Source organism: Cottoperca gobio, chromosome 21 (assembly GCF_900634415.1).
Source record: "Cottoperca gobio chromosome 21, fCotGob3.1, whole genome shotgun sequence".
Classification (NCBI taxonomy): domain Eukaryota; kingdom Metazoa; phylum Chordata; class Actinopteri; order Perciformes; family Bovichtidae; genus Cottoperca; species Cottoperca gobio.
This window is the reverse complement of record NC_041375.1, coordinates 10,334,484-10,354,422: the sequence shown is the minus strand read 5'-3', so window position 1 is coordinate 10,354,422 and position 19,939 is coordinate 10,334,484. Positions and strand designations below refer to the sequence as shown.

The following is a 19,939-nucleotide window of genomic DNA, read 5'->3' as shown; positions in this document are numbered from 1 at the left end:
CCGTACACGATACTACACAGAAAGGCAAAAACTATTTGCAACAAAGGAAAAAGTGTGAAGTTTGGAGTCCTATACAACAGTAGTGTGTTTTTCTTTTACTACTTGGGTGCAGCAGAACACAATATTTACACATTATTAAAGCTGTTATTGCTATAGTAGCATAAGCATTAATATGGAGCTGTGTTCATGACCACCTGGCAAAGTTAAGTTTCATTTATTTATTCTGTTATTAGCTCTGTTTTGGTCTCCAAAAACCCATGAGAACAATATCTGTCTCTTTAGCTGCTAAATGCTCCAACAGCTAGTTAGCTAGTCGCTAACTTGACTGTGTGAGGTTTGATGCTGAGCACGTAGCGTACAGTGGGTTCATCAATACTTCTTCACTGAAAACAGCTGTCTGCTGCTGCTGCTGTAGACAAGTGAACGAAAACAGTAAGACCAAAACAATTAGCTAACAATTAGCTAAACGATGCTAAAATGCTCTGTAGCGCCGAGGGGAAGTGCAGAGTCAGGTGATAATTATCTGTTGGTTTGTCACTATCAGCAACCACTTTCACATCGCACATTATAATTTGATCCTTTGTCATGTAATGATTGGATGTTGCATGTTAATAAAATGTATTCTATGATCACAGAAAGGAAATGTTTCTGATTGGTTGGCAGCCGTTTATTTACATTGTATAAAACATCAGGACACTTAAATTACAGCCCCAGTCAACAGTTCAATCACCACATGCACACTGTATCTATAGCCTGCAGGTAACTATAGCAACAGTACCTATGTTACCGTCGACCATAATGACACTTTAAACACAAATACCCTGTTTCCTTCAGTAAGTGGCCATGGTATAAGTATAAATAAGTACAATTGTGTGCTGATGTACAACACATATTCACCTCAGCTGGTAGAGATAAATAGGCCTTTTCTCTGAGGCTTTGTCATTAAAATAAAAATGTTTTTTGAAGGCTAAAGGAGAGAAGGAGCAATCAGCACTCATCATCATTAAACTATATTACTTTTTATGCCCAGAAAATTACTAGTAGTTAGTGTTTCTCCCAGTTGTATGGATAATTTTGAGGATGAGAGAATTCATTACAGCCTTTGAATAAAGAATTAACAATTTGCAAAAATCATTTAGCGGATAAAATGTGCAACAAAATGTCAGGTCACGTCAGACTCCTCCAGCAGTGGTCTCTGCCATATTAGAAACAGACCTCATGATATTAACAGACCAATATCGTTCTGGATAGATTTACAAAATGATTTGTTAGTCTAACCGTATTATTTAACAGACAATAACCATGGCAAAATGTTAACAGTAATTCAGTCATAGCATTTGTTTGGAGAATAAATGCTGATCACTAAGGGCTCTGCAAAAACCATAACTAGATTTACAACCAATTAAATTAGTCACACATACCTCACACATAACAAATACACATTCACAACCCTAACTCTGAAACAACAGTATGTACACAGGAGAGTAAACAGCTTTGCAAAATCTCTCTTTTCAAATTCTAAATGCATTCGGTCCAGACAAAAGCAGGAGAGGGAGCACTGAAAGCAGTAATTATAAATTTATGATTTTTGTATTTTATAACTCTAACAATAAGGTCATGTGTATGCAGGAGCACGGTGGCATAAATTCATTGCCTGGTATGGGAACAAAACACCTTTACAATATAAATATATAAATTATATTCAAATGTATTACCTTTCATGGAGGGTGAATGTATTCACACTATTCGGTTAAGGAATATGACCCACATGAATATGAAGATATATCTAAGATTTCATTCAACAATATTCTAAATAGGGTTTAGATTCAACAAAGAGAGACATAATTACATTTCAGGCTTATTTGGTTAAGAAATTATAATTGTACTAATACTGTACTGTTTTATGGTTTGTCTGTCATTACCATAAAAAAAATCTTTTTTAATGCAACTGTGATGCCTTTGAAACCAAGGCACCTTTGTTCGGTGTGGGGTGGAGGAGAGTGAGGTCGGAGTCAAAGCTGATAGGGAGGGTGTGCAGATATGCAGTCTGTCTCCAGTCTGTCTAATATTAACAGTTCAACAATGGAGGCAGCACAGCCATCAAGCTCTAAAGTGACTAAATCACAATGAGGAAAAGTAATTTAAAAATATAAAGTCTACCTCCAGGTATTTGTATTACAGAAAGAAAAGAAATCCTTATCATATTTAGTGTGCTTCCATTTCCCTTTGGGGAATCTATTGTAATGAGAAAAGAAATGAAGGAAGATTGTTTCTTACCAAGTGCTTTGTCAACACAGTTGATTTTACTGGGAGGGCAGATATCTGCAGTTCCTGGAGAGGAGAAGAGAAAATGAGTCTGATCAATCAGAAACAAAATGATCAGTGACCCGTGTCCGCTGCAATGAGCAGCCTCGGCTGTGAACAACGCTCCGCAGCTTATTAGTCATCTTCAAATGAGGGCAGGCACATAGAGGATGACTTCCATCCACGGAGCATGGGCCGCCTTGGACGTCTGTGATTGCGCTGAGAAATGGAGCATGCTTGCTTCACCCATAACGCATATTTAGAAAGTCTTTAAAAAACAATCAATGAGTCATTACGTGGCAGACAAACATATTGTCTGGGCCTTTAAAGGCAGGTATTCATCAGCAGCACAATTAATTGGCAGAGGTGTGTTTGTCGGTCTGTAAAATGTTCACGGGGTTAATGTTTTGTAGAAGTCTCCTTCCCAATCAATAAGAAATGTTAATTAAAACACAGTGAAATAATGTCTGATGTTCTGAGGAGTGAGTCTGTTCTGTCACAGAAATAACCTGCAATGATTTGACCCAAAATAAACCACCACTAAACTTTATTGATTGAAGAAAAAAACGAAACTTTAAATCTTCTTCTTGAGTGTGGAGGCAAAAGCTGAGCGCTGTCTCTGTATGCTGTCCACACATTAAGGACAAGAACAACTTAAAAGCCTTTTTTTTGGTGGTCATCCAAATATAGAAATAGGACGAAATACTGAAATATTAATCTTAAACCAAAGAATCAAGAAAAACACAGTTTTGCTTCTACGCCTCGCAATTCAGGAGTCATGAGCAAAAATAGAAAATGCTTCATAAATAGGCACCTCAAAAAATAATCACTTGTTCGGCCAAACTTGAGGAATCTGTGAAGTTGTTTTTGTGATACCCTGCAAACAAACAGAGCTGCATAAATATGTCACATAAACTTGGTGGAGGCCACAGCAGAATGTCATGAAAACAACACAAACACAAATTTAATTCAGTGTCTCACCCACAAACCACAAAAAGACAATTAAACTAATACAAAAGACCAAAAAACTAGAAGCAGCAGACTGTAAGAAAATGGGGGATTATGTAAACACATGCTGATAAGAAGTTGCTGGCATGATAAGTATACTGTAAACAGCTGCTGGATTATGTAAGTGAGTACGAGGAGGAAATGGATAACAAACATTTTTGTTCTCTCGCAAGCAAACTATTAAAGTGAATACAAATCTGAGCAACACAAAACTGTAGCAGCAAACTGTAAACTAACTGCGGCTACAGAGGACTGCTGGAGAAAAAAATGTAAACTGTTATTTGTGTAAGGCACAGCACTGCTGCCTTTCAATGATACAGTACTGTGGTGTCACATCAAGCCTGTGAAAAGATTTTCAATTCACGAGCTGGCCCCATGCTCCCTTGGCGAGCTTTTGAACTCATATCGCTCTCTGGAACCTTATGAAGGAATTTCAGCAAACTTAATATGCAACAATAAATTGTATTCACTATTGATAAGGGCAGTGAACTAATGCAAGCTTCCAGCTACCTGACAGAAGCCCTCTTCTAAAGCCGGACTGGGCAAATGGCCCGGAAAAGCTTCCATATTTATTACATCTGATATAATAAACATGATATCTGATGTAATACATCATCACAGAGGGCAAAGTAGTTCTGCTCTGTGAACAGTTCTCACTATCTTCTAATTCAAAAGTTTCCCACTCAATAGCCCTTTTTCTTACCTGTGAGTGATTGGTGAGACGGAGGACTTTTTACAGGTTTGGATCTGATACCCTTGGCATAATATGGGTTTGCAGGTATGTAAGGCTAAAACAAACCCAGGGATAAATAGGTGCAGTAACCAGTTTGATATGGGACCTCAACAGCCATCTTAGCTAGTTTTCCCAAAATCATGAGCTTATTGCAACACAATCACGATCTTGTAGCGAGGTAGGTACTGTCAACCTGCAGAGCACACAAAGTGATTAGGAACGTGTCCACTTCCAGCCCGTCCAGATCAAATGATTAGCTGCAATTTCTTTCTACAGCTCAGACCACCACTTTAGTGCCGCTATTACAGCGCGGATGGACATTTGAAATATCTGACTGATATGTGAATGTGTAACCACAGCGTTTATAGTCTACAGCCTGGTGAAGGACTTGTCCAAACTCCATAATGCAGCAGTTTAGTTACAGCAGTACTGGATTAAATTAGTATTAAAACTTGTTTCTACCTCAAATATCTCATAACTGTGTTGTTTATTCACGTCAAAAGATTTCCTCATGTTTTCAATCGTCCTAAACAAGGCTACAAATGTCGGCTGCACTTGGTGAATGTGGAAGCTAAAGTGACTTCTGCATGAATTGTTGAGTTTCCTGCCTTAACTTTAAATGTGAACACTTCAAACATGTCCCACTTATCATCAGCCGACAACAGTTGCATTCAGTAATTCAGCTCTTTGACCAGGCCATGATGATTCACACGCTGAGTAGGTCCAAACATCTTATTCTGTGTTGGTTCACCTCTGCAACATATCCCCGAGCTGAACAGTGACAAGAATCTTACCTGATGCACAGAACTGTGTGCCGTGTCTTCTTTGTGCTGTATTTTTTGTTGGTTTGGTTATCATTTTGTTCTGCTCATATTATCACATATCCTTTTCTATTCACCATAATTCAACTGTTGATGTACCTGTGATGTATTTTGTTTGTCACTACTTGATTAATGTAGTGTTGTGCTGTGTTGTATAAAGTTTATTTCAGTCTGATTTCAAAGGAGATTGGAAATTCATGCAATCTGATATCTGCGTGGTAATGTTTAATGTTTAAGTAACAGTACACACAGGGACCGGTTAAATAATGTGTTTTTTTTTTATCTTAAATTTGTCCTAATAATGAATACAGAAATCTGAAAACACTCCGTATGAATCATGAAACATCACAACTTGCTCTGTGCCACATCTTTGTAATCAGGAGAGATTTTTTAATTGATTGTGCATTCGAGGCAATCTCTCATTGTGTTAGTCGATGCTAAATTAATCCTATTCAAAGGCAGGAGTTCTAAGAGCTTTTTTGCAAAACATGAAGCAGTGGAAACTAAACAGAGAACAACCAGGACTGATAAAAATAATCAATCAAACTAATTAATGAGCATCACAGGCACACAACAGAACAATTCCCAAACAGCTGGGATGTACGAACAAATGGATGCAAAAGTCATTGAGACTTTCATGTAGTCCGAAGAGTAACTGTCCAGAGAGCTGCCAGCAATGCTGAAGAGCATTCCACTCCAGATATCAAGCATTAAGGTCAGGCATGTGGCAGCCCAAATTATGTCTGTGCTGGAATTATTCAAGTGGGAAAAACTGGACCGGCTGTTTTTACAATCACGCTAGACCAAACAATGACAAAATAAAACAGGAAATACTTGAAAATATAATTTCTGTTGAGTATTTTAAATTTTTGATTGACATTACCTTGAATTTGCAAAATATCATGCTACACAACATGAAAAGGATTTGTATTGGTGTTTCTAAAGTACATACACTTTGATCTTAGTTTAGTTATCAGTTTTTAATTCTCAGGTCCTGTTGTAACAATAACTTCATATTAATCTGACACCATTGATTACTTATATGTGTGTATATATATTTTTCTCCCTATGCTACCTGCTGGGCTGTGTTTAAATGTGAGGTAGGGGGTCTTACCGGGCATGTGCACCATCCTGCAGCTGCACACTCGCAGGACCTCGTTGGTCTCGCAGAGCAGACGACAGGCACTGATGCTGTATGTGTCGTATCCTGGGAATTTCTCTTTGCTGGTGGAGCGGCAGTTCCCCCATGGCTGGGGCAGGTAGGTCAGCTAAGCACACAGAGATTTATTAGACCCCAGTCTGAACTACCAGGGGTGAATGGTTGCATAAGGAGAAATCTTGGAGGGGAGGAGAACGGTGGGCTGTAATGAAGAAGACCTACCCTCTGCTCCTGACATGAAACAAAGGTCTGGAAGCCCGGAGAGACGCCGAAGCCCAGCTGGTGGATGTAGGGAGGCTCGTCCTGACTGTGGATCTGAACTCGGATGCCGGCCTCCAGGGACGTCTCATCTTCAGGATGAAACAAAGCACAAGCAAGAAACATTGCGAGAGATTGTCAGATGGTTCCCTCTTCTGACAGCTTGGACTCAATTTGACGTTAACAGCAAACCATATTTCAAATTTCATATTTGAAAAAACACGCTAGTAGGGATTAATATTATGTGACCACCATGCAAACACATATCTGAGGTAATGTATTGTGTTCAGGAATTTCCTCTTCCAAATCTCATTTTCCAGGTTGCGAAATACAATCAAAAAATGCATTATTTACGGTATGTGACCCGGAGAAATGAATGCAGGTTATTTTAAAGCTCAGCAGAGGTATCTCAGGCTGTAGCATACGATGGGATTACACAGGACAAATAGTTTTGAGGCTTACTTGTTTCTCTCCAGATGGGCAGATACTCATCCTGCTGGATATCCAACATGATCTCAAGCCCATTTCCCATTCCACCCTGCTTGCTTTTCCTGGATGTCGTCCTGTTGCCATTAAAAGTGTAGCATTTCCCATATCTGGTGTACACCTGGAAGAGAATAGATCGTTATCATGAACATCACCATACACATGACAAAGTCCACACAATGGCTGTGACAAGATCATACTTGTGGCAAATTGCAAAAAAGACAGAGATAAGGAAGAAAAAAACAAAAACAATCTGAATGTCTGATTGAGCAAGTTACTCAATATTACACACAATCCTCTGCTTGCAGTCTGCTGGCTGACTCCCTCATGGACTTTGATGAGCTGTATTTTGAATAAATTCCCAACACCCACCACACAAACCCTGCAGACTGCTGTTCAATCATACTACCATCCCACTGAAATATCAAATGACATAAGAGATTCTTTAATCTTCCTTCAAAAGAAAACAAAAGATAATAAGAGAGAGACATCACGTCACCACCGATCCGAGGAGCTGTCTCTGTGGGGGACACATCATCTCTTTGTTTATGCTTCTCATTTAAACTGCTGCACTGCAGAAAATGCCCATCTTACAAATCCTTTATCTGCTATCTCTTTGAGTCCTAAAGGGACAATCCGTAATCTACATGGAAACAAAAAGATACTGTAGATCCACCACCTGAATCTATTACACAGGATGGGAACTCGCCATCACTTCCAAATCGACGGGCAAGTATTTAAGAAGATTGCATCAGTATTATGTTGTGAAAAACACAACACAAAATGCTTATTTCAAATCAATCAATTGACCGTTCTAAACCCCTCACCCAAGCAGTGATGATCCAATCATAATTTAGGAACGGTGACCATGCATGGCTGGCTAATGTTTAATCAGTGTGTGCAGTTGTTTTTGCCCTCCAAATAAGGAAAAAGGACTTGATTACTAAATGTTACGTTTGCCAAATATATTGGTAATTCCCCTATCCTGGCCCTCTCGTGTCACATCTGGTTCCAAAAAACCAAGATAGCAACGGCAACAAAACAAGATGGCGACAGTCAAAACACTGTACTCCACAAAACAATGGGTGATGGGTGACTCTGTCTACTTCTTATATACAGTCTAATCTACCCAACGTTAAAATTAATTAGCTAGCTAGCTACAGCTGATAAAATCTCCTAGCAACAATTGTCATTTCCGCAGACAACATTGACGATTGCTGGCTAGAAATGAAAAGGCTGCTTTTGTCACTGTGTAAAGACATATTGTTTCAAAAACTCGTAAGAATTTTGAGAGGTAAATCTGCTATCGTTTTCAATGTTAACTGAATATATGCCATGCGAAAAGGGAAAAAGGCTTAGCAACATGGGTGCTAAGGGAGGCAGGGCTTGGTGAGAGGTCAATTATATTTGTGCCTCTATGGGAATTTCCCCTCTTTAGAATTCACTCATTTAAAATACATCAAACAAAGTAATCTATTGAATTCATTTTGTCCAAAGAGCAAATAAAAAAGACAGAGATGAAAGTATAAAATCCTGGACCAATCAAATGGCAGGAGAGGTCAACTAACAACTCGCTGGAGAAATGACGATCAAGCTGAATAGACGGCAGACATATCATTAAAGAGACACTGCGACAGTCCCACCATTCTCCAAAACATCAACATCTGTGTTCTGACTTTGATATCAGCTTGATCCACCTAATGAGTGCTGTGATGTCTAAGTAAAGGATGCAGGTTTAACAACAGACACTCTCATTCACAGACCACAGGGTGTATTCACATCTGAGATGGTTGAACAACAAATCAAAGCCACAGTTGTGGGGTTCAGTCCAGTAATTCCCTAGAACAGTGGCAATTTAGCAATATCTACAACAGTGATTAGAACAAGAAATGAGTACAATTTACAAAAGCTTGGTGTTTAGAAGGACAGCTGTATTTTATGCAATAACAGCCTACAAGGCTTTTGATCTGCATGTGTGTGCACACGTGTTTGTGTTGAGTTTGTTTTTGAATGCATTACAAATGGTAACCTTCAAAGTGAGTCTCAAGGCGCTCTAACAAGCCATAGTCCGTTTGGTTAGTTCTAATCAGAGTGCAATTTATACCTCTGGTTCCGTTTCAAAGTGCACAAATTAAAGCGGACCAAATAAAATAAAATACATTCTGAGTGACGTGTACGAAGGAGAAGGGCTGGAAATGTTTATTTTATTGGTCAGAAATGGTAGAAAAATGTAAACACGGAAATCAACAAGCGCAGAATAAACACTAATGAGCAACATGGGACAGAACGCGCTGCAGATACATTTGGTGGTACTGGCAGTAATCCTAATAATGCTTTGGTGTTCCGACCAAACACATTTGGAAATGTTCAGAACGCCTCCGGTAAGGCAACAATATGTTGATCCTCTATTTCCAAAGAAGACGTACTGCGATCAGACAGCAGTATGATCCCCCAAATTTTGGTTTACTTCCTGCAATTGGGATGGATTATTTTCTCACTGCAATCAAACAGCACTAGGATTCCGTTGGAAATTGTCCCAAGACCACAAACGCTCTGGGAACGGTTAACAGCGTTAACAGTTGTCTAAGCAAACTGCACCATGCTTTGAATCGCCATCAGAGTTTGGTTAAAACAGACAAAATGTTGGCTTGTGGAAGAGCCCTAACTTGTTTGGTTTGGTTTTAATGTACTTTGTTTGGTTTGCCCAGTTGGAGTGGTTTGTTTGGGCTGGTGTGAACGCAGTAATCGCACTCTGGTGTGAGCCAAACTAACTAAAACATAAGTATTCACATCAGAAGCATCAAAGTGCTGCATAAACTTCTGTCAGTCACTGAATTAGATTTTCCCACGTGGGTCCTGATGATGCAGGATGACACACGCCAAAACTGTCCAATCAACGAGTTACCTGTCAGTCTGTACTACTTCATGTTTAGTCAGTGTGTACAGGAACTGGACCAGAACTGAAATGCAACAACATCTTTTTTGGTCCTTGGTCCAGACCAAATGAACCGAATTATTATGTGTGATAGCACCCTTAGTTGAAGATTCAGAGACCTCTGAGCCGTACAAAGGGGTCTCTAAAATTAGTTCAGTTAATTATGATAGTCACTTTGCATTTCTTTGTATATGGCAGCATCTTTCCAACTAGTTTGATTAGAAAATAGGAGGTGGCAAAGTGGGGGCCGGGAAGAAGTCAAGTGTGACTTTTGACTGACATGTGCTATTAGGCTGAAATGGTTTAATCTCTATTTGGCTGGTGCGGAGCAGTCGAGAAGGTAAGCTGCACTTATCATTGATCCTCCCCCCAGTTCATTGACACACTTAAGCCTCGGCAGGCAGACTTTATCTGATGGAGCAGGCAACAGAGGCAAAGGAGGATTTCACTTTAGAAATGCTCAAAACATCCCGACCAAGTGCCTGGCTTCCGCTCTTAAACTTTGGGCTCTGGAGGATGCTGCTGCGTTCACAAATGATATCCCCAGAGAGTACGGTGAAGTTTTCCCATCATCTCACCCAATGGAAATGGTTGTGTGCAGAGCTTCCACTGGTTTGTTTCTCTGTTTTTCTGAACCCCCCAATCTTCTCTGTCTGCATCTGCACCGTGATTGATGGAGCATTTTTCTCTTGTTACATCTTGCACCAAATTTAGCAAAGGTAACAGGGCTGACTTGGGCAATTCCCAAGAGGGGACTTGGCACTGCTGTTGACAAGCTGAAACAGAGCAGCAGCATGGCAGTTACAAACCATATGGAGAGAGGTTTTGTAGTCCTCTGAGTGACTCAAATTGTTTACAAGAGGTAATTATTGCTGCACTTAATGTAGCATTATTCACGTTGTTGTCATTTGGCGGTCCAAAACAATATTATTCCATTCGACAGACTTTTAGATGTTAATGGGAAATAGATCCAAACATGTGTCAGATCTGTATTATTGTGTGAGTTAAGTCCGAACACAGACTCTTTCTCGAACCTGAAACCCTCTAACTTATTACCCTTAATATTCACTTAATATTATATGTTCTGTTATGTATGTACTGTATTTGCATGTTATTATTCTGTTTCTCCCTATTGTAATTCTACTATACAAGGGTGGATTACCTGCTGGGCAAAATCGGACAACTGACCCAATAACCTCATGGGTCCCAAAGGTCTGTGTAGCAATTAGCATGAATAATTCATCATTTAGTTGTTTATAATGTAAAACACAATATAAACTGAAAAAGAGAAGGGCATTAGAGGGCTATGATGAATATTCTGATATTAATAATGAATCACATGCCTTGTATGTGATGGGAGTCACTTGGCCGCAGGACCCTGAAACCAAAGTAGCTAAATGGAGTTCAGCCATCAATAATTTTATCATTTACACTTTTGCTTTTTCCACAGTGACATTTCAAAGTTTTTTCTTTGAAAAAGGCCAACTGTTTGGTTTTAAAGACATATTTTAGTTTTTTTATGGGCTTCAACTGTACCATTTTGTTTCAGTCTCAACACTCACTTTTCACTCTTAGGTCTTTGGCTGCAGCAAAACAAAACAAATTTCTCTCCGTAAAAAGTTAGCATCTAGCTAGTGAACATTGTGGATCATTTAGCAGATTTTTTTCTCAGGACACAAACATGAGGTTAAATGAATAGTATTGTTGATCCATATCTGCTGAATAAATAAACAAGCATCGATTATGCTAACAAGTTCACCATAACAACTTTATAGGTGATAGTATATCAATGTAGTTTACAGCTTTTCTCTGCTGCCCTTAAGTGGCCAAAAACATCAGTGAATGCTGGACCCTGAAGCCCACCCTGCAGAAATCCCTAGATGGGTGCTACACGAGAATGCTGCGTGTGGTACTTGGCATCAACAAGGATGAGCATGTCACCAACACGCACTTGTATGAGGGGGCGCTAAGGGTGGGTGAGAAAACAGCAGTCAAGAGAATGAGGCTGACAGAGACACCAAGAGCTGCCAGCCAGCAAACTTGTGCTGTGGGAGCCAACACACGGGCACCGATCACGAGGGCGTCCCGTAATAACATACGTGGATGTACTCAGGAAAGATGCGGGAGCAGAAAATACTGGCGAGCTAGCCAGATGCATGGAGGATCAGGATGACTGGAAGCACCGATGGAAGGCCCGTCTGAGGACGACCTAGTAGTAGTAATGCTGGTTTAAGGTCCTGGTCCTGCATGTTTACCTTATCTTGATGCTCAGTCCTACAGGAGATTCCTATGTCAAAATCTAAAGTATAAATGCATCTATAGCAGCAACATACTTTGGAAAGATGTCTGACTTCCTGTCATTTGCATATACTGTATCTCACCAACTATAGCGTAACTGTCCTAAATGTCAATTCATTATGTTTCTTTCTTACAAAATGCCTTGTTTCATTCTCTGTCTCCCCATGTGAAATGCATTAAGGGACCAACCCCTTAACATGTAATTCATAAGCCCTTGTGGGGGGAAACCCTTTAAACCCCTCTTTATAATAATAATAATAATAATAATAATAATTATAATAATAATAATAAGCTTTATTTGTATAGCACCTTTCATGCAAGAATTGCAGTCCAAAGTGATTCACAGCAAAAACATAACAATTAGTACAAGATTAGACAGAATGAGAGCATTTACAGTACAATAATCACAGTGTTAGATGTAAATGAGTCTGAAGTACCATTATAAAAATAGCAGAATTAAAATAGTCTAAAATAGCAGATAAAAATACCAGAATTAAAATAGTCTAAAATAACATTGGCACACCATTCTTGTAAATGTTTTAAACTATCAGGGCCATATTTTGAAAGCATGAGATCAACAATGATCTCATTGTTTATGACAGTAAACAATGTTTATGATTATGACGATAATCTGACAGTCCCATGGCACTTTCTCTTTTAAATAATCAGCAGGAATCACTTCAGTGCTTCTTCGAGGGACCATTTCCAGGCAGGCTGCGTGTCATTGGGTAGCTTTCACAGTATGAGGAAGGAGGATTTTAATTCATTTACGCAGGGTTGTAGAATATGCCAGACCACTGATTGGCAGTTGAAAACCATTAAGGCTGGTTTACACAGGTTTAAGGTTGAGACAGAGTATTCCTTGATTTAATGGCTTCATTACAACCTCCCAGCAGAGAGACTCGAATCACGATGTGACATGAACTGAATCTTGACATGGTATTTCTGAATCTTTTCGCAAGACCAATGATGAATGCAACATGGCTGTCAGTCAATACTACACTGCACAAAGCTCTCTCTCAGGAGTTATTAACTCCACCAGGAAGGTAATGTTGGTTAGTTTGTTTGTCCGCTTGTCAGCAGGATTACGGAAAAACCTACTGGCGCAATTTTCATGAAACTTGGTGGAAGGGTGTCGCAAGGAAGAACCCATTATATTTTGGAGCGGATCCAAATTACGGGGCTGACACATGCATTATTTATTATTATTATCACTTATGGAAATAGCTTTGGAGGAGGCCTGCACTTTCTGACTGCCCTTCTAGTTTAATCTATTATCAACTTCCTAAAACTAGCTAGATCCAACATTAACCATTCAGTTTTCTAGGGACTTGTGAGATTATACTGTGATAATTCAAGAACAAAACCTAATATAAGACAAAATGTAACTTCTACACAAGTTGTTTGCATGAGGGAGATGTTTGACAGAAAACATTCTTTACTTTCCTGACATAGAGCCAAACAAATGTAAACGTCTAAATGTTAAATTCACTACATTCCTCACATTCGCACTGCAGCTAAAACTGTCCCAGTTCACATTTTTATGGATTATGTGTTTAGGTGATACATGTAGTTTGTATTTTAATGTCTAAAAGTCCCTGTTAAACGACTGGCCACATAAATAAATCAGTATGCCTATGACAATGTATAAATGTTACATAATGCATCTGAGACAGTCATCATTTTTGCCCAACCTGCACTGGAGGACAAAAGGACATACTGTAACAATATGAAGCCAAATAAATGCCTCAAAACGTACTTAGGGAGACACCTCAGTTCGGTCAAAACTGTTGTTGCCAACAGACATTACGGACACGCAGAAAGGACATGATGTCTTAATCAGAGAAATAAAAATGTGAAGTATAACATTTTCAGAGTGAACATTTTTGCTGCATTTCTCCCTTTTAACTTTGCACTCGATGCTCCCATTTGTGTTACAAAACTTGAAGTGACTGTACCCCTCTCACACTCTCAATACAGACGGAGATTCTTTAACCGCATTCAAAAAGAACAATAGAGGGGGATAAGGCAACAATAAATCAGTTCTGCTGTCAACATCGCTTGACAAAAATTAGAAGAAGTGTTAGGCAAGGAAAAGATAACATATGGAAAAATAATAATTTGGATCCGTCGGTTCTCTCAGCACATTTCCGAGAGTAAGACGTAAACCATTTATTCAGGTACACTTGCACAATTCAGTATGATGGCCCTGAAACCTCTGACCCTCTCATGGGGTGGACAAAACATTAGCAACAGCTTTCAATATAATACAGTCGACAACAACACTATTTACAGCCTTATAAATGACCAGAGAGTTGCATGTAACCCTCACACAGTCACAACACAAACTGATTTATGGGCTTCATTAAGATACGGTGTATTACAGTGCTATTGCATTGCATTCAATTGACACAACCTGCTAACTCAGTATATTTTCTTATTTTATCTAAACCTCAACATAAAAATTCCTTTAACAATCTGCCGTTGGACCCGATCATGGGACGTAACATCCCTCTACTGTGACTGCACTTTCAGGAGTCTTCAGAAAACATGACCAAGGCCAACAGCAAGGCTGCAGAGATGTATTTAGCTCAAGATTAGGAAAGAAAAATGATAGAGATGTGTTAACGCAGCACACATGTCTGAAAAACTGACAAGCAGTGATAAGAACTCATTGCTAAATCTTTCTTCTTCTCATGCACCACGGTTAAGCTGCATAATTCATAAATAATCCTCAATCAAATTGCAGGCAGATTACTTTTATCCTGGGTCAGCGCTTTGAGATCTCTACAAGAGTGGGGAGTAAATAAAAATCTAGCAAACATCATAGCCTTCCTAAACACCCCCCCCCCCCCCCCCCCCCCCCCCAACCTCTTTCTGATATATTCAGAGAATAACAGTTTAGCTAAACAGAGGCTCAGACATGAATCCTAAACAGTGCAGAGTGGAATGTGAAGCACACAAGTTTTGCACCGTTAACCTCCGTCTCAATGTCGGCACCGGGAATGCAGTTTTGGATTGCCATTAAACACATTACAGTTATCGTGTATCAATTCCGACCCTCATTACACAACCGAGTGCCGAGATCAAAATGTTTAATACAGTCATTCAAGTGAGGTAAATACTGTGTAATCAGTGGGCTATCATCATAGTTGTCTTTACTCTGCTGTTGGGCAGAATAACATGTTTAATAAATGTGGTAATTTCCCCAATTTGTCATAAGAAATGTAAATGAAGGCTGGATTTAATGAGTGTTCCCAGCAGACCTTGTGATTAATAAGAAGAAAAGCAAATGTAACCTTTTCTGATTGAATTCTGCAATGACACACTGTGTTCATGATCGAACACCGAGGTAGGTTTACACCACAAGGGGGTTAACTTACTTGATCATTTTAAGTAGTGTGTCATTCATGTTGCTCTCTCGTTTGACTAAATACCATACATTAATGACTCATCTCTTCTCCTTTTCTGCCTTTCTGGTTTCCTCCGACAACGCCTCAAAAATAAGTAGAGCACCAAAGTCAGAACAGTGCACTTAGCAAACCTCTCTCTCTTCAAATGTTAGTATTCCCATTTTTCTTCTGCCCGCTGCACCCCCCTCATGCTGCTTTTCCCCGCAAATCCAAGCATACTCAGCTAATGGAGCAGTGAGAGATGCTCTTGAAAAAGAGGTTGAAAATGGACAGGCTCTCCAGCACAATACAGCAACTCACAAATAGAATAGTCCACTACATTCAGCACTTTCAGAGATGTGGAAGCTTCCTTTGAGTACAGTCTGCACTAACATCATGGCCATGGGCCCATAAAGGTGCTGTTTTATAAATGTGATTAGAAACCACTGTCATAATGGGGATAATTCATCTTGATCACCACAGTGAGGCAGGTCCCTAATCAGTCTTCATGTGTAATTGAGATGAATCATTTCCTGCAGCGAGAGATTGTGCCTGGTCCAACTAAATGGTAATAATTCTTGACCTTAAGAGTAAAAAAGAACAGCGCCTATTAATTATGCTCCATATGGAACAATACTTGTCATTATCCATTTATCCATGTTAAAATGAGTCAACCTGGACCAAACTCTGGTTCATCTGAGTCATTCCGGATCCTCCCCGTCTAACCCTTACATTGCCTCTGGTTAAGCTATGGTTATTTTTTGGCCTATGGTGGTTTAGGAACAATTTCAGGCTATTTATTCCACTCCAGCGCTCAAGGTCATGGCTCAGAAGAGAAACGACTACAGTACAGTCATGCTGAATGCATGAGCTAATAGGGCTCTCAAGATAGCAAAGGAGCATATTGCTCGCTATACATGCGCCAAGTATATGCTTCACTTTTCCACTTCCCCTCATTTTGCCCACAGTTCTGATCAGTCATTCTGCATGGTCGACACTGATACAGCCGAAGGAAAGACCTGCCCTGAGCACTGCACCGGCAAACAGTCCTTAGGCCTTAGGCATTTGTCTAACTGTCAACTTTGTTTTTCTGCAGTCATTTAGATATTCAGGTTTAATTAAGGTACCTCTGTCATTAACACAGGATTTCATTTCCTAAGCTCTCAATCTCGCAGCACTCTCTGCTTCTCTCAGACTCTGGCACCCACTCCAAAACACAAACACTGCAACCCAACTGCCACTGAAGAAACGCCGTCACAGTTCCCTGGCCAAACTTTTATTTAGTATTCATCATAACCAAGACACCTGCTTGGTTGTTTTTCTTTTCCAGGGAACTCTGGGGAAATGATATCTGTTGGACTGGAGCCACATGTTGGGGTTGATGAAACTGCCGAAGAGGAAAAGCAGGATCTACTATCTCTTGACATGAATCATCAAAATAAAATATGATGTCCCTTCAGGGATATGAGAGAGATACAGATGAAAATAAATATCATCTGCTAGGTCTTGTCATTTTGTGACAAGTTATTCAAATGCATAAACACATACAAACGCTTGTGATTGCAAGTATTAAAAAAAATGCAGCTACTGCATGAGATACTCATAAATAAACGCTCTTTTCTCCTCTTGTACCCCAGTGGAACATGTCTAATGTCCTGGGACTGCTAATGACATGCAACACTTGCTTTATTCACAAGATGGTGCAATAAGTGCACTTACTTACCCATTTACTGACTCACTTATCCAAACCTTCCCCTTTTGGTGAGTGCAACAGTGAAACAATATTTGCCTCTCAACCGTGTAACATTTATGAGTCTGGGGATTTCTGTTTCTCATGCTACATAAATCATCCAAGTAAACAAGTCTGATTAGTGTTTTTGCTCAGACGAAAGAGCTTGTTTTGAGTCAAAAGCAGATCTCACAGTCCATTTGACTGAGCTGGATCTAAAGCCAGAGCCCAAGGAAGTTTGTCAGACACAGAGGTTTAAAGGGCACACCTAAACACGCCCAGTTTAATTTGGCCTCTAATCACAGTGCTCTCAAATGCCTGAGTTATAATGCAGCAATGGAACAAAGGACCGGCCGATCGAACAGGAATTGAAAACCTCAAACCACTGATCCTGTCCTGACAAATACCCATATTTCTGCACAGTGTATCTGCAGGGGTCTGATGATTAATTTCATTAATTACAATTCAGGTGGTGACATTTCAGGCATTATAAACTCACTGTCTTATGTTTATTACATTCCGCAACAAAAACGCCTCTAGTCCATTCAACCACCCACACACACACACACACACACACTCACACACACACACACACGCACACACACACACACACACACACACACACACACACACACACACACACACACACACCCTTGCAGAATCACCGTACAAATGAACAACTGGCATCCCATTTCAGTTATGAAAGCTACACACCCTCGCAAACAAAGCATCTTTATTGCTCAAAAGCATAATTATTCTAATATTTAGCACAGTAGTGTATCACTTCTTCACTAGACATTATTTTCTCATGAGTTAGTTCACACGCCTCTCTCTCTGTGCCTGAGGCTCATCTTTCACTATTGTTGCAACTCCTACTGTTCGCCAATGGAGGTCGATAAAGATTAAAGATGATTTGATGCCCCTTTAATACCATGTTATTAAGAGTGAGAGCAGAGAACCACTGTAATCCCTGTCTGCACATCAAAGACAGGCAAGATATCTGGCCTGCTATTAACCGAGTGGCTGGATGCCACCTGCCCAGATGTTTGGCATGTGGACTTCAGTTCTGCCAAATGGGAATCATGAGACCACTGGATGTCTCCCAGGAAGCATCTGAGGCTCCCAAACTTCAAGGACAAGCATGCGGTCAAAATGTTTAAAACATTTTTTCTTTTTACATATTGTCTATAATAATCTATCAATCTGTTTATGTTTGCTATGTATGCTGTTCAATGACTATATAGAGGTTTCATAAAACATTCTTAAAAAAATCAATTTCACACCTTGCTAACAAGGTTATTGCATTTGGTTCAGACACCGTTAGAAGTTGATGACACAGCTGCCTCACTTTTAAATGTTAAAGTGTGAACATTACAGGCACTTTTGATACCCTGCATCCGAGGCCACAAAGCTCAGTGTGGATTAGAAAGACTTGATGTTGGACTCTGCATATCCCACAGTCGTCACAATCCCAGGCCTGTTGCCTTGGCTCTGACTGTTAAAATAACTTGCTTGTGATAGGGCCTCAAAATTACAGCCCTGACTGCCAAAGTGCATTTGATATCCTTGGAGTTTACTCACACTGAAGCTGTTTGTTGTTATTTACAGCCGAAGCCTCAGAGGGAGTCTGTGCCAATGTACACCTGGCCGAGCTGTGGTGGAGGTCGAGATGATTGATGACATTATGTTAACACATAATTATTGAAACACTTACAAACAGATACAAAGACCATCATAAACGTTACATTCAAACACACATACAGTGGTCACAAGGCCATTGTGTTATATGGCGGTCATGTGATCTCAACAACTGTTGTGCGACAACGTGACACTGCAGTCCAAATCACACACGTGTTAAATTCATGTAAATGTCTGGCACATCTTTAATAAGAGAAATTATGAAACCTAGGGATATCAGTCGGTTGATCAGTTTGAGATCAAAACTGAAAAATCTCTCCAACTATTGGATTGTCTGCCTCGAGAGTTTGTACAGACGATCATGGTGCCCAGAGGATGAACCCCTGACCGAGGTTGACATTTTTCTGTTTTAGTGAAATGCTTGTCAACTACTGGAAGGATTGCAGTTAAATTAGATATAGATGTCAGGAGTGCACCGAGGATTCATTCAAATGACTTTGGTGATTTGATTTATGACCAAATATCTTCAAAATTAAAGACATTCCCATCTGCCTCATTTGTGCCAATTAGCAATATCAGCATGCTAACACGCTAAACAAAGATGGTACCAGTGGTAACCATTGATGGAAACAGTGAGTATGTTTAAACAGTACAGAAATGACAACCTGTACCATACATCTTCTAGATACTATAGAACAATAAAAGCAATATTTGTTAAATCTTCCTATGTCATTTTGACATCTTTGCTCATCTAACACTGGATATGTTATCTTAAATCTCCCAAGTGACTCAATATGATGATGTTTCTGTTTACACCATCCTCACACATATATGTAATAATATATAAATAATTTCACCTCCATTACTGCAGTAATCGTGTCAACTGAAACGAGTAGCATCTGAATGCACATCTCTTTACACCTTCATGCTCACAACATGATGAACCCCTTTGATCTAGGTTGCCAAATACCTTTATTTTGACACCACCCTCTGGCCAATTGTTACATTACATTTACTTCAAGATCAAAAATCAAGATTTAGACTTTTATCTATTTAACAGTTTAGTTTTCTTTGCAATGCACACTGCAGCATTACAGAGGGGGGCTGTGGATGCTAAATCTTGTTTTTATTACAAATTTGACAGATTTTGCTTTTATTACTATCAATACTTATTAACA

General features: G+C 39.6%; 1 protein-coding gene across 1 annotated transcript in view; it reads right to left on the bottom strand.

The window, feature by feature from the left end:
* asic4a (acid-sensing (proton-gated) ion channel family member 4a) overlaps positions 1–19,939 on the bottom strand; it is a 75,666-nt gene that overhangs the window by 9,059 nt on the left and 46,668 nt on the right. Inside the window, 4 exon segments of the mRNA XM_029458610.1 lie at positions 2,278–2,331; positions 5,981–6,134; positions 6,248–6,375; positions 6,746–6,890. Coding sequence (XP_029314470.1) covers positions 2,278–2,331; positions 5,981–6,134; positions 6,248–6,375; positions 6,746–6,890 — 481 coding nt within the window.